The 25,806-nt window shown below is 40.8% G+C and overlaps 1 protein-coding gene and 1 long non-coding RNA gene across 2 annotated transcripts; one reads left to right on the top strand and one right to left on the bottom strand.

The window, feature by feature from the left end:
* Nucleotides 1-10,865: 10,865 nt before the first annotated feature.
* On the bottom strand, nt 10,866-13,552 carry NR0B1 (nuclear receptor subfamily 0 group B member 1). The gene is made up of 2 exons (XM_026101655.2): nt 12,789-13,552; nt 10,866-11,407 (listed from the first exon to the last, which is right to left on the bottom strand). The coding sequence occupies exons 1-2, from the start codon at nt 13,405-13,407 to the stop codon at nt 11,163-11,165; spliced, it is 864 nt and encodes a 287-aa protein (XP_025957440.1). The 5' UTR covers nt 13,408-13,552; the 3' UTR covers nt 10,866-11,162.
* A 4,871-nt stretch (nt 13,553-18,423) lies between these two features.
* Nucleotides 18,424-23,575, top strand: LOC112984074 (uncharacterized). Its single transcript, XR_003259396.2, has 3 exons — nt 18,424-18,564; nt 20,946-21,161; nt 21,712-23,575. It is a non-coding gene; the product is annotated as an uncharacterized LOC112984074 (long non-coding RNA).
* The last annotated feature ends 2,231 nt before the right edge of the window (nt 23,576-25,806 follow it).

Raw genomic sequence — 25,806 nt, 5'->3', positions numbered from 1 at the left:
TATAAATTTCCCATCAAAACTACTCAAAAAGAACAATACATCTTAATATCATCCTGCCATTAAAATGTTAGATTATGAAAGATCATACAGATCTGGGTCATAAATGGAAGAAGATTTCCCAGGGTACGATATTTAGTAAAAAAAAAAAAAAAAAAAAAAAAAAAAAAAAAAAAAGCTTGTAGGTCTAACTTTCAAAACTGTGTGTGTAATCAGTGATTTCTTTTCTAAACAGATAAGTAGGTGCATTAACGAGAACTTGCTTAGAATCACAAAATTTGGGTGAATGTTTGTGCACATTGGAAAGTATTGGAAAGTGCTGTTCAAAAGGAATCATTGTGCCATACCAATATTCATACACAGAACATTTTGAGGCAGAAAGCTATTTAAACTAAGGAAAAAAATAAAATTTCAAGAAGAGATCAAAAGAGAATCAGATTTCAAGAGAAACTGAAGGATGTCACAGAACATAATGGCTCAGAAATTCTGATATTCAGGAAGCAGCGCTGCAAGGTATAGAAAGTGATTAATATTCACTGCACAGATTACTGAAAAAAATCCATAGATGTTTAAAAACCTTAATTGGCTATTCCAGTCTCAAGAGAGAGGAAAAATAAGCCTGTTATTGAAAAGTACATGAGCAAGAAAGAGAGTTTTTGATAATATCAGCGCAACTCCCAATCCCTCTTTCACAGGCACAAGGTGAATATTGATTGGTGTAATTCCCTTGACTTTTGAATTGTGCCTTTTTTACATTTCCGTAAGGAAGTTCTGAAACAGGCTTCAGTACTTTATTTTTCCTCATTACTTAGGATACGCATGAACAGTATCATTTTTTTTTCCCCAGCCACAGCAATGATATTTTACTACTGCCTTAATTTTAATCAGTTTAATGTACAGAAACACATGGTGTTAAATGATGTCGGTGAAGAGCACAATGTTGATGGAAATGGCAGGCTGCTATTAGGGGTGGTGATGGGATTATGGGAAGCCCAGACTCTCTGCAAAAGGAGTCAGGGGGGCCTCTGGGAAAATACAGAGCAGCAACATTTGTGTTTCACTGAGCTCTCATGAGAGAAAGTCTTCTGGATGCTTTTTATTACAGGCTTTTGATGAAATTGAGATGGCACCACCGCGTGTTTCCAAGAATAGAAATGTTAACGTTTCTTTCACCACATTTGGGAGCTGCCTTTGACAAAGTATGGCATAGCAGACACAGAGAGAAGAGACCTGCTGTGTTGCAGAATTTGCCAGGCTCTGTAACAGCCATCATATGCTGCTTTAATCTTTCTCAGTTTTTATTTTTCCTCTCCTCCAGCAAAATTTCTGATGTATAAAAGCCTGTGTTATTTGTGAAGAAAAAAGTCTGCGGTAATGACAGTGTTTAACTTTTGATGTAAGGCATTCTTCTTTGGGCATGTTGCAAACAGGAGATTAGCTGTTTTCTTTTCATATTCTCTGCATACTAATTCTGCTAGAACTGCTATGTTACATAAGTGCTTGGTTCTTTTCTCATTTTCTTTCTCTTCTATTTTTTAAGACAGTTTAAAGAAGTAAATTAAAATCCACCGTTAAGTGGAACCTATTTCTCTCAGGAAAACATAATAATGGTCATTGAGACAACGGCACATGCTGATATTGTAATGAACTGATATAACGCAGTACATTTCATAGACTCAAGGCAATTAGGCACTGAAAATTACCCATCCACTCAGCTTACCCACCCACACTGACAGTTTAAGAACAGTCCCTCTAGGATATTTCTAAGTGTTTTGACCAGTCTAGTTTTGAAATTTCACAAGTGTCAGGACTGTCTTGAAAAAAGAAATCCAAGAGTTATTTCAAATATATTTCTATCTGACATCAAATACTACAACCATGAGATTAGAAGTGTTCTGATTTGCCAAAATGTCATTAATGTTTATGCAGAATGTTTAGAACTCCAGCTAGAAAATATATTTTAACCCTGTTGCTGACTATGGGAAGGTGGTAGACTGATATAAAAGAATTAAGAAAAAAATATATATTATCTGTAAAGGATTCACTGTGAAGTTTAAAAAAAATATGTCAAAATGGGATAAATGGATTATAGAGGATATATATTATTCATAAGTATTTTTCCATTCCAATAGGAAATATTCAGGAAAGATGGTGACCAAATAGAAGTCCAGAGGATAGTAAAAGATCTAGGAAACATGAGCAGTTGCAAGAATCCAGGCAAATACCTTTCCACAAAACAATATTAAAGAATAATAGCCTTAAAATACACAAGGCACTATTGCCTAAAACTTTTTCCATGTAGTTGGTGAATAAGTTAAGAAAACATGAGTTTATATTACAGCAAGGAAAGTTCATCTTAGATATCCAGGCAACCTCCTAAGGGTAGTGACATACAGAAACAGACTGAATGGGGATGTCTTGGAGACCCCATCACTGAAACCTTTAAAAACAGGTTAGATAAGCATTTGTCAGGTATAACATAATATATAATTCATCCAGTCAGGACAGAGGGATGGATTAGATGACCTCCTGAAATCCCTTCCAGCCATATGACTACTTAGAAGAACAGAATATACAACTACTATAATTTATAACCTGTCTCAGTTTTACTGCTTCTCTTCATTTTTTTCTTGTCATCTTTACTGTTCTGTAATAAAATAACCAATAGAAAAATGGTTTTCTTTTTTGAATTACCTTCCTATGGTCTTATATTGAAGAAACATTGAGACAATATTAAGTCCAAGTGTCCTGGATTCTTTTGGAGCCAGGCAAAACTTTAAGTGCCTACTTCTTGCAATCAGTAACTCACTTTCAGCCCACATATCTGATTTCCTTCCTGCAAAAACCTAAGCCCTCTGAGATAGAGAAGAGGACAGAGATAATCGAGGAGGGAAACTGCTGGCACACACATGCTCACCCCAGAGCAGATCTGGGATGTAGTCAGGGTGTGCATCCAGGCACAGGAGCTTGGAAACTCTACTGACTGAGCTGCAATCTTAAATGTCTGAGGTGTTTCTGAGCAGGATTTCTATATAGTATAACCGGTTCCCACTGATTCCAATTAAGTGTCTTTAAAGTTTAGACATACAATCCAGTTACTTCAGTTCAAGGAGTTGCTTCATGTTAACTGAGCTGCAATAATTTGTCTGCAGCAAATGTCAGTAAAAGAGGTTTCCCTTCACAGCTCAAATGTCACAGAAGTGATAGGAAAGAGCTGTTGCAAGTCAGCTTACTAGATGAGTTGAGATAACTAGCTTAAAGCTTATGCTTTAGGACTTGTTTATCAGATCCCTCTGAGCCATCATTTCCACAGTTCTCCTCACTTTTTGTGTGATTTAGCTCATCTGGAAATTAGATAGCAATGACTCATACAGTATAGGTCATAAATGCTTCCTCACTGACCTCGTATTATTTGGGAACAGCTGATGTTCATGCCCAGATCCTACCTGCAACAGGTTTTTTTCTCTGCCCCTCACCTGAGAGTTAACTGACTGAGAAGGAGGATTTTCACTTACTCACTCCAGACACTAGAAATACGACATTGTTTCCCAGCTTCCTAGAAGATGTTCCCCCTAAAGAACACTTTCAATTTTGGGTCCTCAGGGCACCAGAATCCTCGAAGAATGAGTACTATGCTAGTGACTGCTGCCTGCTAAGATGCAGCTATTTGAACACTGAGTCCTATCTACTCCTCTGGCTTCCTGACCTGATGAAGAGAAGATGGAAAGGGAGAGGAGAAAAAAAAAGCTTCCTTACTCCAGTATTGATCAGTTTGGCCACTTACCCTAGGCATAGTCAGTCCTACATGCTCACTTCAGTGTCCAAAATAATAAAGGGAGCCTTTAAGATTTGTCAGATGAGACAAAATTAACTGGATTCTCTCTTTCTTCCCAAAACGGTCGAAGTTTAGTGAGCTTATTCATATTTAAAGCTAGTATACATGTGTTATGTGTTTAAAACCTGGAGCAGTGGGCCTGACTGATCCTGGCACAAAAGCTGTCATGTACATGGAAGTTTCCTTTCTAAGTACCTCTCTGTTTCTACTCTTGCAGGCCTCACAAATCATAAAATGATTTTTACTAACTTTTTTTTTGGTGTTATTCTTAGTCTAGCCCCATTAAACAAACAAGATGTGTGTTGTCCTGCTAAGTTTTGCTAAGTACATGTATGTGTGTAGGTATGCACATGTGCATCCAGCCTTCCCATATGTGAGAAGCTGGACTATACTCTCAGCTGGCAAAAGATGGTTATTCTTATCCAGAAGTGAGGAAGACTCCAAAGGCTACCAGTTTTTAGTGTATAATCTGTACTAGTTATCTAGCCTTACCGTATGAAGCGCGAATCCGTGACTCCATCGTAAAGTAGGTATGCTGGGATAAAACGCCATCTGCAGGTGTTTGTCTCTCTCCATTCACTCCAGACGGAGCCTGGATGCCCTGATTAGACTTGATGTCTGCCTTTTAGACAGCTCAGTTTAAGCAAGGTGAAATTCACCCTATGCAACAAAACAGTGTGTGGTAATACAAAATGAAAGCACAGATTCTTTTTTTCTGAACCTGAAACTAATGTCATTTTCCTTATGTATAACATAAGTAAATAACATAAGTATACACAGAAGAAAAGGTGTCTGTATACCATGTGTGCCTGCATAAACATTTGTATGATTGTTTACCTAAGTCTAGACAAAGTGTGAATATCTAAAAGAGTCTGGGCCAATTTCACTGCTGACATAAGCCATGAAATGACTATTGATTTACATCAACAATGCAAAAGATCTGTAGATTTGCCTATGATGCCAGCTAGCAAACTCTAGCCAGTGTCCTCACAGTGCTTGTTGATTTTAGGACATTTTAATCAAAGTTCCTCTCCAAGTCTCTTTAGTTGTTTCAGCTATTGAATTGTACTTGTGTACATTTCAGATTCAAAATAGCAGACTTTTGTAATTTAAGTGTTAAGAATGTTAAGACAATATGTGTGTACAGATCTCAAATTGTCTCTCAAAATTTCAAAATGTCTTGGTATATAATATTTACTCACACTGTTCAGGACTTTTGCCAATGAATGAAAACAAGATCACTGACTAGCTTTCCAATTTTTTTTTTAATTTTTGTTTTTGCTGTTTATTGCAATGCCCAGAAGGTCCACTAGAGGAAGAAGTTCTATTTTTAAAGGGAGAGATGAAAATGACTGACAGCATAGCAGATCTGAGTCAGTCCAGAAGGCCATTTCAAAAAAGAACATTTTAGTCACAGGACAACACCTTTGGGAGCAGAGTTATTGCTCAACAGACATTAACAGTGTTCATAATCTACAAAGTTTGCAGCAAACTGCTGCAAAGAAAGTTTTAAATAAACTATTAGAAAGTTTACCTAAGCAAAGTTTATACATTAAACTTGGAAAAGGAAGATTATAAATAAATGCCATGCTTTCTCTAATCTAAAAGAAACACTCATAAACATGATAACTAAAAATGCAAGTGTGTTTCTAATTTAGCCTTTCTCAGATCTCTTCAGAGAAAAGGATATCTCACAGTAGTAACCCCTGTCGAATGGCACTTTGTGATTAGAAGCTGACTGTTGCTGGTATTACAGTCCTGAGCACAAGTAAGGGGCATCTATGTTGAGGTAGGTGGGAATGGCTTTTTTTTGTATAGCACCAGTTCTGTCTAGCTGAAGCAGTCGCTAGAAGGATTGCAGAATTACCTTGCCTGGGGGTCTGCTTTTAGTTAAAATGTCTGTAACATACAGGAGGGCTGAGAAAATGTGCCCATGAGAAGATGCATGCCCAGAATGCTAAGGATAGGGAGCAAATAAAGAAAAAGCTTAAAAATTCTCAGAAATTATGTCAATATCTGGACTGGAAAATAGTCTTTACTGGTACATTTCAGACTATGAGGGAAAAATGTACATGTAAATAGACAGCTTCTCCTTTATACATTTTTTTAAAAGTCCAACAAAGTATTTTGCCACTCTGTTTTGTGGTGGAAGTGCAGTTGTCTTTGATAAACACAAGCTACTAATTTACACGCCTATATTATGTTATTGTATGTACACAGAGGACCTGACCTCACAAGTTTTACACCTTGCGAGAGATTATATAAATAGTCTCTATGTATCAACCACAATCTTGCAGCAATGTCAAATCAGAGCTGGAGTCCCAGCAGTGTCGTGGGAAGCGACCTCTCCTCACCTGTTCCTGTGGGCTTTGCTAGTCCTGAGCGTGTGTGGCAGAGCTGCTCTCTTGGGACCGACTGCAAGCATGCTCCTGCCCTGGGAGCATAAGCATCAGCAATCTGACTTGGAGCAACAGAAAAGTTTGGAGGAGAATCCCTCCACTGTTTTCTCGGGTATATGATCTGTTTCGGTGGGATCAAATGAGATTCCTTTTGAGGAAAACTGAATTAGAAACTTAGCCTCAAATGTTCTCTGACATTTAAAAGGAACATAAGGTACAAAATCCGTGCAGAGGCCACATGACCGAGTGGTCGTCCAGCAGTTGCCTAACACCTGCACAAGGCATGAGAAGGCTCTTAAACCCTTCAGAGCTCCCTTTACACCCTCTAGCAGTTCATGCCCCATGTGTAGGGGCAAATGCCAGCTGTACTTTCCCATCTGCTGATGACTCTCAGCCTTGTGCTGACTTCCTTGCCAGTCATCTGTCAGCTGCTCCTTCCCCATGCATCTACTTCTTTTGTTTTAAATCCCTTCCCTGCTTTACCTGCCTTGCCTTCTTTTGTTGTCTCTCTGCTGGTAACACTGTATAAATTTATATTTAATTTCTTCCTGAAATCTCTTTGCTATACCACAGATCATCAAAAAGAATGTAAGAGGGACCTGCTCTGGAGTTCCTGCTCTTCGGCCCTGCAGCAGGCAGAGGCAAGGAGCACCGCATCGCCCCATTCTTCACCATGGAGACAATACCTCCTCTGCCGATGCTGCTGACTTTGTCCCAGGTTACTATACTGCTTTTCTAGTGTTACTAGGGTGGGTTGTGGGATACAGCTGAGGAGTCTCCTGGACTTCCAGTACTAGGCACAGGACCATGGAGAAATGAGGTGTATTGCTGGTCTGACTGCGAGGGCTACTGTGCCTTTCACACCAATTCTCCCAGAGCTATGAGTGGTGGAGTAAGAAAACTACCTACATCAGAAACTGCCTGCCTATACAGGGTGCCTCAGTCTCAGCATCCACGCGTGCCATGCATGTGGCATGCCTAGGGCCTCCCCCACAGCTCCATCCTCTCACCAAACACAGCAGGTTAAGCATGAGGACATGGTCATGGTGCCATGAGCGGTAACACTGCAGAGACTGTCCCAGCCCCACCATCACAAGAACAGCACAGGTTTCAGGGTTTCCAATTATTTTGAACACAAGCTGCTGAAATAGCAGCTGAGATAGCACTTTCCCCCTTCTCCTTTTCCTTTCCAAGAAACTCAAAAAGCCAGAAGAGCACCTGCCTTCACTTCGATGTGGAGGGGGACAGCAGTGGTGCAACCCCATTCCTGAGATCTACCCTGTCCCTACAGGTCCCTCTGCAGAGCCCCTGCATGGCGCTCAGCCATCACATCAGTGTTGGGCCCATCAGTTCCCGGGCACACAGAACTGAGGGTGCCAGTCTACCCTCACCCTCGGTTTCAGTAGGCAGCTTCCAGGCAGGGCACTAGTTGTGGCCTGGAGATCCCATGAGCAGGAAGGATAAAAGGAACATCGCATTTGCCAATGTTACGTTGCTTCTAACAGAACACAGAGCCGGTGGCACAGCTTGGCCCTGCATCAGACGGGGCTGGAGGCAAGCTTTTATCTCAGAAGGAATCCCAAATAGCTGATAAACGGAGGTCTCTTCCACCACCCTGCAGCCACCTGAAGCTGCAGGAGGGTCTTGACCCACACTCCCTCTGATGAAGCTATATTGCCATTGGAGCCTCCTCCTCCAAGGCCCAGGCTTTCCTTCTCCCCTGGAGGCCTGAGAGGTCGGCCAGGTTCAGCAGGTCACCTACCCCTACTGCTGTGGGCATCAGGAGAGACAGTGTCCTGTGTCACAGCACTGGTCAGGGCCATGTAGGCCACCCAATTAAGAGTTCAGCTTCACCCATCCTGCACAGGAGGGGGCCTACGCAGAAAAGGATCTATCCCAGTATTCCTCCTGCCCATTGGAAAATTGTTCTCTCGAAACAAGGGTCATAAAGCCTTGGGCAGCAGAGTGGGTTTGCTTACCAGTGTGAGCACTGTATCCTCACAGACACTTGGAGGCTGAACAGCTTGGTCTTCCTCCTGCACAGCTGCCATTACAGCCCCTTCTTCAGCAAGTCAGTAGGGAAGAGAACAGGCCATCCAGCCCTGGAGGGTTGGTGGGGAAGATAGAGTCTTCCCCACTCAGCAAATATTTTTTGCACCCTTTTGCTAAAGCACTGGCCTGTCTTGTGAATTACAGTCTCTCCCTCATCTGCCTCCAGTCACATCTTGGCACAGTTTCCACACTAAAATCAGAGCCTTCCCCACTCTGCTCCACTCTCTTCTCTCCCATTCCTCTTTGGATCTTTAAGTCTTTATCTCGGTTCCTCCTCTAAGTCTTTTTTTTAATTTCCTGCTCTGCCACTTCTGTTCCTCTGACCTATGAGAAGATGCTTTTTTGCCACGCCTCTGCAAAAAGCCTTTATAAACTGGTCTGACCATTCAGAAGTCCTGCTTACTGTTCCCTGGTGCTTCCATTTGAATAGACAATAGTTAAATGACTAACAGTATTGCTAGTCCAAGAGAAATACAATGGAGCACAGCAAGTTCAAGGTGGATTCATTGTGCACAGAAGCAATATTTTTCATGACAACTTCAGAAAATTGAGCAGAATACAGAATTTATTCAGAGAGGGATATTCCTGCTTATCAAACTTGCAGATTAAAGCAGGTCCACCTGGGTCATGAAAACTTTTGTTTGGAGCTGCACAATAGATCCAAACTCCTGTTTGTCTCAAGGTGACTGCTCAGCTGAAAATCCTTGCCTGTGACCAAGGTTCAGCTATTAAAATTCATTGTTAGGAGTACTGCCAAAAAGTCTCTTCTGCCACTCATAGCAGAGAAGAAAATGGAATTATTTCCATCCCCAAGTCTGAACAGCAAGTGCATATTAAGAAATTCTCAGGGTCATATAAAGCTGTTTTAAGTTGAGGCTGTTGAGTTTTTTTAGTCCTTACCCAAGAATCATCTCCTACCTCTAACCACTTCTAAAATGTTTCACCAGGCTTCACGTTTTGGGGAGAAGATATTTCTTCGTCAGCATCCTTGGAACCTAACTATTGTAAGCTCACGGGCTATTTATACCAAAAGAAGAAAATATATGTGTATGTTAGATAGTAGATAGATGGATAGTAAGTTCATGAGCTATTGTAAGCTCATCAAACGTGTATCTTCAGAGAAATATTCTCTATATATATATACATTTTATGCTTGCTATGTGTATTTGTGTGTGTGTGTGTGTGTGTGTACATAAAAACATGAATTTAGCAGAAATTAAAGACTAAGACCTCTCTTTTTTATGGTCTAGCCTGGACCAGCAGTGAAGACTGCTTTACTTAAAGACTTTCTGTGCTTTGGAATTTGTGAGGAGCTCCTCAGGAGACACAACCCTACCCAGACTGTGTATTTAAGCTATGCCAGTGCTTTTCAGGATGAGGATTGTGGTTTTTTGTTTTGTTTTGTTTATTCAGCGATGATGTCCTAGACTATGATGAGATCCTTGTTGCTATGGCAATACAAATCTCAGTGGTAATACTTATGGGTGAAGTTGTCCTCCTGGGAATGTTTGGCTACCTCTGCAGCTATTTCCACCAATTTTATCCAGGTACAGGTAAGTACGTAACAAGAGTCCCCCTTCCTTACCTGAACATAGGAGCTGTGATTATCCTTTGCGCAAGGTGGCAGCAAAAGAAAACACTTCAAACGCTTCCCTCACTCCCCTGCATACCTTTAATTAAGGAGAATGACTGCCTCAACTATATTAACTGTGTTTTAAAAAACACCTCTGATTGCTAATGGTTAATATACATGTGAATAATACATAGTTAACTGCTATCATTTACTTTGGGAACACTAACACTTACACTTCTCTCCCCACTTTTAAAAAATATTCACCAGGGGAAATGCCAGAAAACTGGATGGAGAGAAAGGAAAACCATGAAGCAAATCCCTCTAAAAATACTGATCTTCCCTTTCTGGTTTTATTTTTAAAAGAGGATTTTTTCAACAAAAGCACAACTGCTTTAGGAGAAAAGATCAAGTCTAAACAAGAAAAAAAACAGGAAATGAATTTGTAAGCACCGTACTTAAATAAGACATGTCCATGCTAGCTGACAAATATGTACCAGTGGTACATCGTATTCTAGAAAAATAATTTTGCCTTTCTATGAAGATAAGTAGTCTGAAGAATCTGGCTCTTGAAATCTCACCAAGTAAATGCTAGAGAAAAAAAGCAAAGAAAGTTTTCAAGACCTTATTTTACATTTGCTGTTTGGAAATTTTTAGTTATTTTTGTCTGCTTGTTTTGTTTTGGGGAATAGAGTTACTTTGTTTTTCTGGAGCCCAAAATGTGTTAAATAGAATGTTTTAGCACAAGTATTAGAGGTATTAATAAAGTTACTTCACGTTTCAATCAGTCTCACATTCTGTTAGTACAAGTCAGTAGAAGTAGTTCACTGACTGCAGAAAGCCTTTGATAGAGCCAGTATTTGAACTATGAGCTGAATTGTGATTACAGTATCCTATTCTAATATTATAGAAATATGCAAAGTAAATGGCTTATTCCCCTCTCTGTATGCCTGTATGTTTAAAATGTAAACCTAGACTAATGTTGATTTTGAAAAAGCAGGGATTACTCACCTTAAAAGTACAATATAGTAAGCGTGATATTTATTCAGAGACATTGTAAAAGAATAGTCAGTCCACTTTGGAAATTAACATTCTTAACAATTTTAAAGCTTATTTGGATAACTGTAATATTATTCCAAAAAACTATGTTTAATAAAAATTAAGTTTCAGAACTTAAAGACTATTTTATTATTGAATACAAAAATACTATCTATGTAAAAACAATAAGTTAGTTTATTTACAGTACTTTACACTATTCTACTCTAGGGCTTCCTTTGCATTAGATTTATTTTCATTATTTTACATGCCTTTATAATTTTGCACAAAGCATTTCCAAAAGCATGTCATCCATGTTCACTGCGCCAATGATAGGCCTAAAGAATAGTTCAGCAATCACATTAGCATTAATAGATCTTAACAAGGATAGAACAACATTCAGCTTGGCAAATCTGGCTTCATAACCTCTGTGAATGAGTCTGACATGTTCATTTAGAGCTTGTTGTGCTTCCCTCTGCAGTCCTTCAATATACTGTGTACACTGCAGTCCGGGTAGATCTGAAAGAAAAAAAAGGAAAGATAAATTATATTGTTTACATAAGTTTCATCCATAAACCAACATTCTTAAAGAACAACAACTAACAGCTTACAGATTATGTTTGTCACACAAGCAGTGAAGCAAATAAAATGACTAGAGGATTTTTTGTATTCAGAATGAACATGCCAAATTTTTATAGTTCAAAATCTTATCATGTTGTTCTGGACATTCAATACTCTTCTTTGTTATGCAAATTTGGAATACAACATTCCTGTAAGTTTTTAAAAAAACAGTTGATAAAATAGAAACTTCAAATGAAGAACGCTGTCCAAAATACCTTCGCCATGACAAAAGCAATCTGTAAATTGCAGAGATAACAATAAAAGGAACTTATTTGTTAACTTGTTGACTTTTTTTAAATGCATTTTTCACGTTTAAAGGATCTTTTTGACAACTGCTTTTGACTTGCTCCAGATTACAAGTGGCAAAAAGTATTAACTCTAATATATGATAGAAAGTTTCCTAGTGAACCAAACTAAGGATAGTGGAAGACTGAGAGTACAGAATCTTTCATTTTCAGTCTAACAATTTGGCAGTGGGAATGTTGTCATCAAGAAGTGCCCTACCCAACTTGCCAGCTACATTTCAGGTAAGTAATTCACATGGTAATCACTTGGTAGAGCTGTACCTATGGAAGTCTCTACTCAAGGAGATGTTGGTAGAAAAAAAATCATAAATTAAACACATACAATCAAAGAAGCACTTCCCTATCTATTCACACTGTTCCCGAAAGCCTAGAGATTTGTCTCGTTTTCTTTCCACTGTGTGCAAACCTCCCAAGGGAAGCATGTTTAGATCCGCTCCCCTCAGCCAGACGGTAATTCATTACTAGAGGACGGACAGCGCAGCGTCTACAACCCGCCTTGCGGTACGGAGGTTAAACCTGAGAGGATGCGACCGCCAAGCGCGCCAGCCAGAAACAAACAGGAGGCAGCAACTGCCTCCCAACTTTTCCTAAGCAATTGCCACGGATTTGTTTTAGTATTAGGACAGGTCTGTGGAAGGCTCCAGCCCGGGGAGCCCTGATGGAATGGCCGCTGCCGGGCCCCCTCTCCAGGCGCCTCTCCCCGCCTCAGCCGTGCGCGGCCCCTAACGGCCACGGCGCGGCCGTTAACGGCCAGGCGACGGGCGCGCGCCACGGCTCCCCGGACTGCTCACGCTGCTCCGCCACGACCTCTTCGCCGTCCCCGGCGAAAAGCTCCAGGGCTGCCCCTGGAGTTAAGCTGGAGGTACGCATGTGTTTCCCCCCAGTATCGCGCTCTCCTCCCTCCGCCTTGGGGCCCGTGGACAGCTCTACCTGACCTAAGGCGCCTTTCCTGAGGCGCCTTTCCTGTCACTCACCCGGGTTGAAGAGCACCGTCCCCTTGAGGTAAGCGTACTCTTTGGTGCTGATATCCAGGCTCCAGCACTTGGCCAGGAAGCCCTTGATGGCCTGAATCTCGCCGGCCGAGGGCAGGTGCGGGCCGCCGCCAGGGCCGTGGTGCTGGCGCGCCGGCGCCGGGCCCCGCGGCGAGTGCTGCTCGCCGTGCCGCCGGTTAGTGAGGATCCTCTGCAGCATGCTGGGCTCCGCGCTCTCCACGGTCTCGAAGTGCACCCGGTCCTGCGCCAGCCCCAGCACCAGCAGGGGCGCCCAGCAGCTGCGCACCAGCACCAGCTGCTCGTCCAGGGGCAACTCCTGGAAGCAGGGCACGTTCTGGACGAAGCGCAGCGTCTTCACCAGCACGGCTGAGGCCGCCTTGCATGCCACCTGCGGGCTCTTCAGGGCCACCCGCCGCTGCGAGCCGCACGAGCAGCCGCGGCCCGGCTGCCCCCGCCGCGGCCCCGGCCCCTGCCCCGGCGGCGGTGGCGGCGGCTGCCGCCTCTCCGACGCCGCCTGCTCCTCGCTCTTGAGGATGTTGTAGAGGATGCTGCTGTGCCGCCTGCTGTCCGCGCAGCACCGGCAGCGCTCCACGCACGCCATGGCACCGCGGGGGCTGCTGCGGGCCGGCGAGCGAACCGCGAGGGAGGCTCCGGGGGGCGGCAGCGGTCCCAGCTGCCCGGCCAGCCGGGGAAGGCACACTGCTCGCCCTCTGCCCGGCTCTTAACTTATTTATAGCCGGCGTCTGTATGTGCGTGTGTGTGTGCGTGTACGTATGTGCGCGTGTGTGCAGCCGCACGCTCTGTCCCAGCAGTTCAAAGGGGCAGACACTCTTTACTGGCTGGAAAAGAGAGAGAGGAGGGAAAGAAAAGAAAAAAAGAAAACCCTCCTCCTCTTTCTTTCCTGAGACGGCGATGCCTAGAGGGAGCCGGCGAGCTGTCAGCCTTTGCCTTCAAGCTCTGCCGTGATAAGAGGCAAAACGCCTTGCCACCCCCCGCCCGCCCTGTGTGGGGCGGCGGGACGCCGGGTTTGTCCCTCTCTTTCCAGACCGGCGGCCCGTTTTGTATTTTACCAGGTCTCCTTCAGATGTGGAGGGCGACACGACGAAGGCTGCTCAAACCACGCTTTTGTTTTCCCTGGAGAAGCGACACAACCGTGCGGGACAGCCCCCGCCGCGGCGTGCCTGTGAGGGGCAGCGGACCCCGGCCCCGCCGGGGACCTCGTCGTAAAGTGGCACCGTGGCCCCCGGCCCTGCCGTCATCCCCCTCCCCCCCGCCCCTCCCCACATAGCCGAGGACAGTGGAGCAGCAACGAGAAAACGTTGAAGGGGGAAGGGAAGGAAGGAGGGAAGGAATTGCTCTAAAGGATAAAATTCCTCCAGGAGGGGAAGAAGGGAACATGGCTAATGGTACCAAGAGCTTCCGCATATGCCTGTTCTAAGGAATGCTGCTCCAGGGACCTAACACCTTGGTGCTGCTGGGTGGGGAGGGGGAAGCACAGACTGGGTCCTGCCCACCCTAGGAGACCTCTCTGGGCTTGAGGTGCTGGTAGGGCTCTGTCAGGGTGCCCTGGGGCTGGCACCCCTGCACTATGCAGAAGCCAGACTGGCCCAGGGCACTTCCACTTGGGTGGGCCATCCATCCTCCATGAATAGCTCCATTCTTCTGCTTTGCAACACATGGCTCATCTTTCCAATCTCATGGTATTTTAAGTTCCTTTCATCAATTTGAAACAGTTCCATTTTCCTTACAGGTTTGCCTTGTCCCCCTGACTTGGGCCCTTTGATCCCTACTTTTCAGATACTGGTCTCGTACTAATGTCATATGGACTGCAGAGCAAGGAAATAATCAGTCCAAGCCTTGACAGTTACAAGGGAGAGACAGAAGAACAATTGCCCAAGTGTGATTTTACTCATGAATGAAAAATAAGCACCTCTCCTTTCTTATTCAGACTAATTAAAAATGTGTGCAGCAGAGAATAGTACTTACTTGCTACAGGAGGTAAAGAGTTACTTCTGTGTGCCACATGTGGGCCAAAACATAAACATTATTGGTTGTGTGTTTCATGTGCATTAGAAGAACTTTGGCACAGATTTGGAGGAACTAGCTGGTTGCAAGTAGCACTCTGTACCTGTTCCAGCAGTATCTGCTACCAAGGGAGGTCTAAATTGCTCCTGGAAAGACTTCTTTTCTTTCAGTGCATGTTTTTAATGAGATACCAGTGGGTGCTCTGGGCTCCTTAGAAACATAATAACTTTAGGCCAGATCTCAGCAATTTCTTTCCCTCTGAAGCAAGTCCTACTCTATTAACTTACATAGATATAGAGTTATATAGCCATTTCTCTCTAAATAGTCCTTCACAATTGGACTCAGAAGGGTATTTCTTACAAAGGGCATATGTTTAACATGAAGCACTGGCAGATTATTTGGCTCTAGCACACCTTGTTTTCTAAATGCAGGTTGTCCAAAATGCATATTATTAAAATTGTCTTCAGTTTTACATCTGCAATGCATTATATAATTTAAAATAGTTGTATTAAAATGTTATTTTATTAACATTGCCTTAAGCAATCTTATACTTTTCTAACACAAGGATTTCGGACCTTTGACTGAGGACTCCAGCTATTTTTTCCACAGCCCAAGTAAGAAAAAACCCTTTATTGGCTTTGCGGTAGTGGAGAACTGTTATTTTGTGCCAGTGGGCTGATAACTACAGTTTGCAGACAGGTGAGTTAGTTCCCTGGGCTAGAAAACAGTGACATTTTACTGAACATAGTTTAAGGGAAAAAAAATCTTTTGCTTACTATAAGTAGAATTCAAAAATAAATTTAATGACACCAGTTTTGTCATTTGGATAGTAGCACTGGTAATGGGAAAACACTTGTCTAATTATCTAATGGCATTTCCTTACCATTTGGACTGTTCTCTGTTATATTCTAAATATTTTCTCAACATTGTTATGCTATGATTTTAGTCTTTTTCCTTTTTAGTGTTTTTCCTTTTTAGGTCTTTTTTTTTTTTTTTTTTTTTTTCACCAACTTCAGAAATGAATCTTGCCAAGTCTTAGAAAGTGAGCATCCCTAAAGTTTTTGTTGGCTTCAGTAGCACTTCTGCTACGAAGTATGTATTTCTAGACTAACTGAGGAATCTTAACTGCACTTTTTATTAGTTTGTGATTTGGAAGGTGTCTCAGGGAAAGCATGGTACAGCTGAAGTTCAAATCATTGTCTTTACAGTTCTGGCCTTGGACTTCAACTGTGGGAACATTCTGCTTCTTCTGGGTTGGTGCTGCTTACACAGGGTTGTATTTTAAAAGTACAAAGGCACTGTGTAACTTTTATACCACGTCTTCAATAGAAATTTTTGCTGATGTAGCTATGTTGGTTGCAGGTGTTAAATTTTTCAAAGCATTTCTCTTCCAGCCAGGTCTCAAATGTAGATGCAGTTCTACTGTCATATAATGGTTTTGCTGACACAGTTCATTTTCTGAACCAGCCTATACAGAAAGGATTTTTTTTTTTTTTTTTTTTTTTTTTGATAATTATGTCTGGACTAGGAAGATTTGGACAGTTTATTAGCAAGAGTTCAGAATCAAGATGCCTTCCTAACACTCCTCTCTTCACCCAATGGCATCCTGTGGCAAAACTGAAACCTGATTTACTATACAGTGCCAGAAGTTACATTACTATAGTTAAAAGTGTACCTGCTTCTCTCATGAGTGCATGTAAGCTCTCATTTCTTTTTCTAACTCTTAATGCGTCTAAAATACATGGCAGTTTATTCAGGGCACATCTTCATATTCTCTTTCTCATCTAAAACATGTAGAGTGTCTTAGAAATATGTATTGGTGTTTCTTATATTGATATTTAACATACAATTTGAACAGTCTTTATTTTCATATCCTGTGTATATTATCTATTCATAGTATTCAAGCTAAATTAAAGCCAGCAAAGCTGTCTCTTTAAAAACAAGATGAAAACAAAATTCATACAGACAAGTGTTTTTTGACAAAAATATATGAAAATACTTTTAGCAAAAAGTGAATATGTCTGCTTTCTGCTGAAAGATGAAACATTACATGAGTGTTCTCAGGCTCCACATTGTGCAAACATTAATAGATTTACATGCTTCCAGATAAAGATTTACTTGTTTGTTTGCTTTTTTAACTCACACAAAAGCCTTGGATATGAAGGTGATACAGTGCAATCTTACTCTTTCATGTTGCTCTTCAGTGCCACTGTATCCCTCATCTGGTAGCACATTTGGTACTTGGCCAGAGGGCAAGACTTCAGTTTCAGAACAAGATCGGCATTTGTTTTTATGCCGTCCGTGCTTTAGTGCACCATTAGTTTGAGAGATGGTTTTTTCCAGTGGGGGACTGGGTCCTATTATCCTCTAAACACCTACTGATCCTCCCAGTATAAGTGCTGAAAAATAAAACTTGATCCTAAGATCAGATGTAAAACTGAGGCTCAGTTTAGTGATTAGCACAGCAGAAGTTAATTTTTTCTCAGAAAAAAAAGGGTGGAATGTAGAATACTGTTGTGGAATACAATTAGCAAGATGTCTTTTGTTTCTGACCAAAGAGAAGTAGTCCATAAAAACAAGGTTTTGGAATTTAAGTATATTGGTGTATTTCACACATATATCCCATGTGACTGTCAGTTTGTCAGACTGACCACTATTTACAGCATTCCTGTTTTACAGAGATGTTTATTTGAAAATAACCCGGGATTTGGTGAAAGGTATTGCCAGAAGCAATGTTCTACCTATACACTGTATTATGCATTCCTGATGCCTCTTTACTTGATTTGCGGTGGATTCCTTGGGAGAGGAATATTAAGAGCCTGATTGATTCTGCCTGAGCCAAGAACAGTTGCTCTGTACACAGACAAAGGATGCTGACCTGAATTTACAGAGCTTTTGCAGATATCCTAAGACTGCGATTTGACTGTCCTTATTATATTCCAGCAGCTCACCTAGCAATATGATTTTTTTCTGGATCCGGATATGCATATGGTGACGCTTTTATGGAATTAGCCAGAGTATATAATAAAGAGCTTATACCAGTTATAGACTTTTATGCCCACTGCTTGAAGGTAGGTGATATCTGATCCAGTACAACCTATAGTGATGCAAAGTCAACACTTCCATATTTCTTAAATAACTTTGAACCATCAGAAGGGATTTTTGTCAGATCAGTGCTTTGCATTATATGGCTGTGGTATTTTGGATCCAGAAGTAAGAATACTGACTTGGTATTTACTGTTACTGGACCATGGACTTTAGTGTCATTTGCTCTGGCAGATAGCCAGTCCTTCACATATTGCAGACATTTTTTCTCACACTCACATGCTAATTCACCTTAGCTGATACAGCTAGGAAGGTGAAATTAAGGGAAGAGAAGCAACAGTAAACTTGTTCCAGTTAAATGCCTACAGCTTCCTCCCCATCAAGAAAGATAAAGAAATACTGAGCTTTGGGCTTTCATGGGTTAGTGTTAATGGGAGTCCTTGGGACCTCTACTGTAAAGAAGAGCTGTGGGTCCCAGGAATCTAAAACTGTAAATTTAAGTATGCTGTGGGGGTTAGGTAATTTCAGTTTTCAAATGTAAGTAATCATTTCTTTTTTTGTCCAAAGTGAGTTCATACTGCCCTGAGCTCCTGAACATCTGTCTATGAGGCATGCTTAAGGGTGCAGTCCCATAGGACAAGCTGAGCCAATCTAACAGCTCATTGGAGCTGAAAGAGGAAGCTCTCAGGTATGCACTTGCTGCTTGCTACTGCTTTCCTCATGCTAGCTCTGGCACTTATCTGACTTCTTGGTGAGCCAAATCCGTTCACTAAGCTGGCAGCATTTTTTTAAAAAGTCATTACAAGAAAGGTAGCAAAGAAATTAGGTATCTTGAAACATGTTCTCCATACTTTATTTTCCTGAGACATGCTTTTGAAGGTGCTGCGTAACCTAACTAGTTGTACCCCAAATGTGATATGACAGAATTTTGTTTGTTTGAATCAGCAAAAAGCTAACTCACTAAGAAAAAATGGGTCATTTTCTGTCAGTTTACTGAGCTGAGCTGATTCAGCTAGGGATCTGAGTGCCAGGGCAGAAGGAGAAAGATGAAAGACTGGGACCACTGTTGTAAGCTGTTATGCCACTCAACCTCCATGTGGAGCTCCTCCTCCAGGGGGTAAACCCTAAAGCTTCAGCATGGAAAAGTTAGGGGATAGGTAGAGAGGACTTGTAGCAATCTTTGTTTTTAAATGAGTATTTTACATACCATCTGAAATTGGCCCAGACTCTTCCTAATGATGCTGGGATAAGGGAATTGTGTTATAAAAGGTTAGTATAGAAATAACTTTCAATTACTGAGCTTACTACATTTATTTGCCTTGAGGAATACATTGCTGACACTGAAAAATAGATGAATAAGAGGCAAAAAGCTACCAAATTAAGCTCTTAAATACACAGTCCAAGGCTGTGGCATTCTAGCACTAATATGGCAATAGGACACTATATATCCAGTATACTAATTCTAAATTTGAAATTACTGTATCAATACATATGTCATTGGAGTTCATCATCAGAGACTGACAAGTTCACAGATACACTTATATTTGTGATTAATGTCCTATCCTATGGTGCTAGTAAAGAAATTACATTCAAATAGACTTATAAGTCAGTATGCATTTTATATGAAAATTAATATGAGGGCTTTCAAAATGCATACATCTCTCTCCATAGTTTTTAATTCAGGCATACTTCACCTCAGATTGATATTTAAAGATACTATCCTTCTGGTGAATCAGTGATACCATTTTTCATTAAATCAGGTTCATGTTTTGATGTTAGAAAACATTTTCCTTTGCTTTTTACCATTCTTTGTACATGAGTTTGACAGGCTCATAAATCATGTATAGGTTCACCCTAAAAGCTAAAATATATATCTTAAATATTCATTATCTTAAAATAATTTCTGCAGTACTTTGGCTACACTCTGCTTAAATCACAACCCACTAGATTTCTAAATCTGTACCATTCTGTAGGTAAGGGTAAAATCATTAGGCATCCTGTTCTGGTTGCAGATGAGATAGGTTACTTCTTCAGCTTTGTCAAAATCATCTGATCAGATTAACTTCTTTAAACAAAAGACTTCACTAACCTGGATCGTTTCAACAGAACTGGATTTGGGAGTGACCAGGCATGCAGTTATGTACATCTGAGGTACTGGTAGTCACAGTATGCAGTTATGTACGTCTGAGGTACTGGTAGTCACAGTACTCTCTGTCACATGTACAGAGAGAAGTGCTAACATCTTAGTCTGTCTCAGCCGCTACCAAATGTCATCCTTGACTGTTCTGAGATTCAGAGAATTTAAGGCCAGCTAGAACTTTTAGCTCACTTAGTTGAACTTCCTAAAGGCTCTGTTTCCGCTGTTAACAAGCATGGAGCTTTCATTGACAAGAGTGCAACTTCTTTAATCTCCCTAACTCTTCCAGGAATGAAAACTCACCATTACATTAGTTGTTTATTTAGTATTTATTCACTCTTACTGTACAATAGGAATGCTTTATTACTAATTTCCAGCTTCAGCTTCTAGCCACTTGGCTCTTGATACATTTTCACTGCTAAATTAAGAACACAGGAATTAATCCTATCAAGATACCTATGTTTCTATGTAGTCAACAGTAACTCATTCTAAAACAAGCAAAACAGATTTTAGCTTATAAACTAAGCTTGAAAACTAACACTTCTAAGTTTTTTTACTCTTCAGACGTATTCCACCAATGTCCTTTGTGGCCATTGTGATGTTTTTGTTAATTTTCAACATCCTTGAAAGTGTGGACATCAGAACGGCACAGAGTATTCCAATTGTAATGTGCTCATCAGCTGTATAGAAAAATAATCATTCCCCAACTCACATTCATTACTGTATGCCTTATACATTAAAGGACCATATTAGCCTTTTTTGGGTCATTATTACACTGGGAACTCTCATTAGATTGCTCGTCCACTCTGACTCCCTAAATCATTTTCTGACCTGCTTCTTTCCACAATAGAACTGTATATCTACAGAGACAGGATGCTTTTATCATTTCAGTTTTGCATTTGGCTGCATTATAATGCATTTCTTTTAAACAGGTCCAACAATCCAAGAGAGGGATACTTACAATCCTATTGCCATAGGATTATTTCTCCTCAACACCATTAATCATCATCAAGGAATGCCCAGACAGCCTTTAAATTAGAGATAAATGTTGCATGCAGCAACTTAATGTTTTCTTCCAGATGAAACTCATATATACCCTTGGGCCTAATACTCATCCCTGCTGAAGCCCTCCGGAAGTTTTGTTCCCGGTAAGTGTGTTTTGGGAGTAATCTGTCCATTTAATTTTAAATTTGTTAAGGCTTTTATTGATACTGCATAGTGCTGATGTTTTAAATGACGTGTCATTTCACTAAGGGAAATGCCTTACCAAAATCTAAAGAATGTTGTATGTGTGTGGTAACTTTTCGCTACATCTAAATAGAGTGGGGTACTATCGTACTCCTTGCGGACACTGTCCAGATCAGGGACTTGGCCACAACACCCTGTGGTTTTCTTTTATCGCATGCATGCCGGGTACCAGGGCACTGACCGAGATGCAGAGGTTCTGCACCCTCTTTCCCCTCATTCCTAGGGATTTGGCTGCTTGTGCTCAAGCCAGCTGTGACACGTATCATGTAAACTTAGGTCAGAGCTATGTGAGAAAGAGCTTTAAGAAGCCTCCTTGGGGGCCTCCCCCACTTTGTTCGGAAGTTGCTTTTATGCTTAGACTTTTGCCCTTGGTTCATACCTGTAGAAATGCCTGTGCCTTTCCCTGTATCTTGCTGATCTGGACCTTGAAATACTGATTTGACTTTCCAGCTTGACCTTGGACCTGCTGCAGGCTTGCCTGCTGATCAGTGGACTGCAGCTGACCCTGGTCACCATCACTGGACCTGCTGTGCCCTTCTTGTTGGGGCACTGTTGGACTGTGCCCCTTGTTGCTGCAGACACAGCCCACAGCTGAGGTTGTCACCCTCAGCTTCCAGCTTGCCTTCCCTTGCAGAGCAGCCCACTCCTGCTGCTCCCTGACACAAAGCTACTTCCCATGGACATCAAGGTTCAGGAATGAGAAGGGGAGAAGGGTGATGAAGTGAAGGATGATGAAGCATGCTTGAGTTTTACCCAGTCAAGGTGGGTGTTGCTGGCCCAAAGAGCTCAGAAGTACTCCCGGCTCTGTCAATTAGGCATTCACAGAATCAGCTAAACTTAAGATGCAATTGGGTAAATTTACAGATAGATCGTAACCAAGAAATGGAACGTTAAGAAGAATCCCAAGCCTATAATGAAGTTGAAGTTCAGCACTTGAACTAATATAGATCAGCCTTGGTAAAGAATGCAGGTGAAGTTACGAACTTCCTCCTGCTTTGTGGTGGGCATATAAAATAGCAAGCCAATTCAGATTCTTGAAACGGTAATCATCAACTATTAAACAGACAGGTATGTATTCAGATACTGTGAATAGTATTAAAAGCCATTCATATTGATGCCCCACTTGCCAATTATCATTAAAAATAACTTTATGGTTTGGCTAGAATACAGTGACTCACTACAGTAGTGAGTATAGTATTTCTTTTACAGCAGCTTTTATGAAAATATGACATAGTTGTGGAATTGCCTAGTAATATTTGAATTACCAGATGTGACCACTGTTACGGGTTCAGTTGAATATAAATAATGATGTGACATATGCTTTACAGAAAGGCACATTAGGGAATAAACATCCATTATGATAATGGTAAAATTGCTTTCAGAAGGCAGTCGGAAGAGCCCTTAACTGGGACTCAGGATGCATCTGTCCTGTTCCATAATCCATTCAAATGACTTTACTTCATTAGTTCTCATTTCTGGAATCCTTGAAATCTACCAATAACCAAGACTTTTTTGGTGGATATTCTTTATGATAAGTATGAGGACTTTGCCTTCCCTCTTTTACCTGTCAGTTGTCACATGATGTTAGCCCAAGTATATCAAAGCTTATCAATGCTCATAAGCTCTTATTAGCAATGATTTGCTAGATCCGAGATGACTCCCTATAATTATCTCCAATAAACTTTGGGTACCGGGAAGCCTTACCCTTTAGTTCACCTAAGCAAGTTCCATCCATTCATATATTGATTTTCTTTTTGGACAAATATATGGATGATATTCTTAGTTGCAATTATATTTCTGGATTTACTTATGCCAAAAGTATACAGAAAAAAATCTTCAGATTTCCTTCTTTGCATTTGTTCTGTCATCTTACTGTGAGAAAGAGTAAGCGGGGGGCACAATTGATGCCCTCTATATCTCTCGTTGTTTTGCATGCTTCTGTAATATATGCTCTGTAGCAATCTTCTTTGTAAGTTTGTCAGTCATAATCCTTTTCTTCCCCCAGAATTTGTTCATGGAGATGTCTTTTACTGTCTCAAATCCTTTAATTGTTTGGTTTGAATTCTTTTAGCTGTTATCACTTCCTTCATAATACTTCTTGGCAATAGTTATAAACATGTTTTTTCTCAGAAACCTTCTTTCACTTTTCCAGTAATACATCAATTTTAGTGTAATTCCCCTTGCTTCTCATGAGCTATTAAGACACATTGTATGTCTTTTACTGTACAGCTTCTAATATGTGTGATTGTAGATATAATTGCACCAGGCACTTCCGTCTCAGCTGTGAATCACAAGCATTGCACTGATACTGCTTTGCAGTGCTTACTCTGTAACATTACATCCTGATTAGAGATCAGCATAAGCAGTAATTCTTAAGGAAAAAAATATCCAGGTCAGCAGAGCCATATGCAGGGCTACTTTTCCTTCTCAGTATTATAGTCTGCAAAAATGAGTCAGGAGAAAATGACAGGACTTAGAATCCTTTGTTTATTCAAGTGCTGTTTACATGTGTGACTGCCTACATCCTCTGCCCTCTACTGTTTGGTATTAATTAAACATTATGAGTAAAGCCACAACACTTCACAATCATTTGATTTTGTCATTTCTAGTCTTGAAAAAGTTTTGCCATTTTTAATTACTCTGCAATATATTCTTGAAGAATGGTAGATATATGAATAGGCTGTGGCTTCTTCATGATCCTTTTCTTAGTTACAAGGATTATGGTTTTTGAGTATTTGAGACTGGTCAAAGAGCTACAGGAGAGAGATCTGTGCCTGGCTGTTACCTTGTTGTAGCTTACATTAATGCAGACTTCTTACACAGTCAAGTTAAAGAAGGGCTTTCACTGAAGCTATTTGATTCTGTAAACAACGTCTGTTGAAGGGTTAGTACTGAAGTATTGTACTTTCATAAGTGTGTATTTCTTTAGTGTCACTCCATCATGTCAGAATGTTGTTCTGTCTCTACCCACACAGTCAGCTTACCTGAGCGGTAAGTATGAACTCATATAAAGAGCCACTGTTTTATGCTTCTAGAAAACAGAGTTGATGAAGATGAAAACAGAGCTGCTTAGCACTAATCCTGTAGTTCCTCAGGATAATGAGCTCAGCACAGTAAAACAGAAATTGCTTTCATTATTTTGTGTAGCAAGGTCAGTTTGTTTATTGTCAAAGCTTTGCTACGGTTCTTGTAGCCTCCATCTCATCTATCTCCTGCAAAAAACTTTCCAGTGAAGTGTGTTTAACCTGTCTGTACCTCTGTGCTATTACATTTACAGAAGGATTTAAAGTTATTTGCAAGAGAAGAAGCGAGGAAAAAAATATATTTAAGCACTTCATAATTGAAAAGTTGCATCTAATGCATTGTGTTAGTAATATGCAAACAGTATTGCAAAAAAAAAAAAAAAAGAAAGAAAGAAAAAAGAAAATCATAAGGGTCCAAATCTGCTGACACATTTTGTACATCCATAGGCTGAAAGGTTAGGCTTGAATTTTTTAGATCCACTTCTAAGAACATGCTCAAACCTTGAAATATTAGGATAGTAACACTGAAATCAGCAGCATAAATTTCACTTAAAAGAAACACGAGAACTAAGAATCGTGTACTATTTCAGAGTCAATTTTTGAATAAGGGTGGCAGAAGCAATTGATTGCATAATGTTTAGATTGTTCTGCCATGAATACTAATGAAGAAATAAAGGAAGTTTAGAACCAGAAATCAGTGTGTTTCCATGAGAGAATTCCATAATGTATGTTATCTTTTTAAGACTTCTGTACAAGAAAATATGAAAAAGCGCCTACAACATTGATGCTGTATATTTATTTGTCTTCATTTTAATGCAGAGAGCTGAAAAAATAAATAAAAAGGTTTTAATCATCTTTAATATTATGAGCTAATGTTATATGTTTGGTGGATATGAAGGTTTGGGAGTTCTTCAGTAAGCACAGAGAGGCTAGAGACACTGAGGGCTGAATTAAGAGGAAGTTTCTTATCTTTACTGAATCAACTGTTGAGTGGGGTTTTTTTGTTTGTTTGTTTGTTTGTTTGTTTGTTTTGGTAGGGATATCCAGGAAATTGTAAAGGTTTGAACAGAAAAGTAAACGAGTAGAAGGTTTTAAAACATCCATGTCCATTTTAGTGGCTTTAGTTCAGAGGGCCAAACTACAGTGAAACACATGCACGTTACTACTGACTGAGAAGCACCCATGATGGAAGAGAAATGTGGGAACGACTGAAGAATTAGTGAACTGCAAAGAAGGATGAAAGGCAGTGCCACTGTATGGTGATAGACTTGTCATAAGGTGTACCTGGGAAATAGAAAATGGGGGACAGTAAATAGATATGTTGAGGAAATGTGGAGCTTGCAGTAGGAGAGAGACCTTTTAAGGACAGACAGAATGAAAAGAGTTCGTGCAAAGAACTAGGAAAGAGTGATAAATATATTTCCCTTTGGCTCCTTTTTGGTAGCCTCTTCTTGGAGGGGAGGGTCATTTGTTTGCTTTTGGAAATAGTAGAGGTAGTTGTATTTAGAGAAAGAAATCATCC

The sequence above is a fragment of the Dromaius novaehollandiae genome, chromosome 1, assembly GCF_036370855.1.
Source record: "Dromaius novaehollandiae isolate bDroNov1 chromosome 1, bDroNov1.hap1, whole genome shotgun sequence".
Lineage (NCBI taxonomy): Eukaryota > Metazoa > Chordata > Aves > Casuariiformes > Dromaiidae > Dromaius > Dromaius novaehollandiae.
The sequence above is the reverse complement of the archived record's forward strand: the minus strand, read 5'-3'. Positions and strand labels throughout refer to the sequence as shown.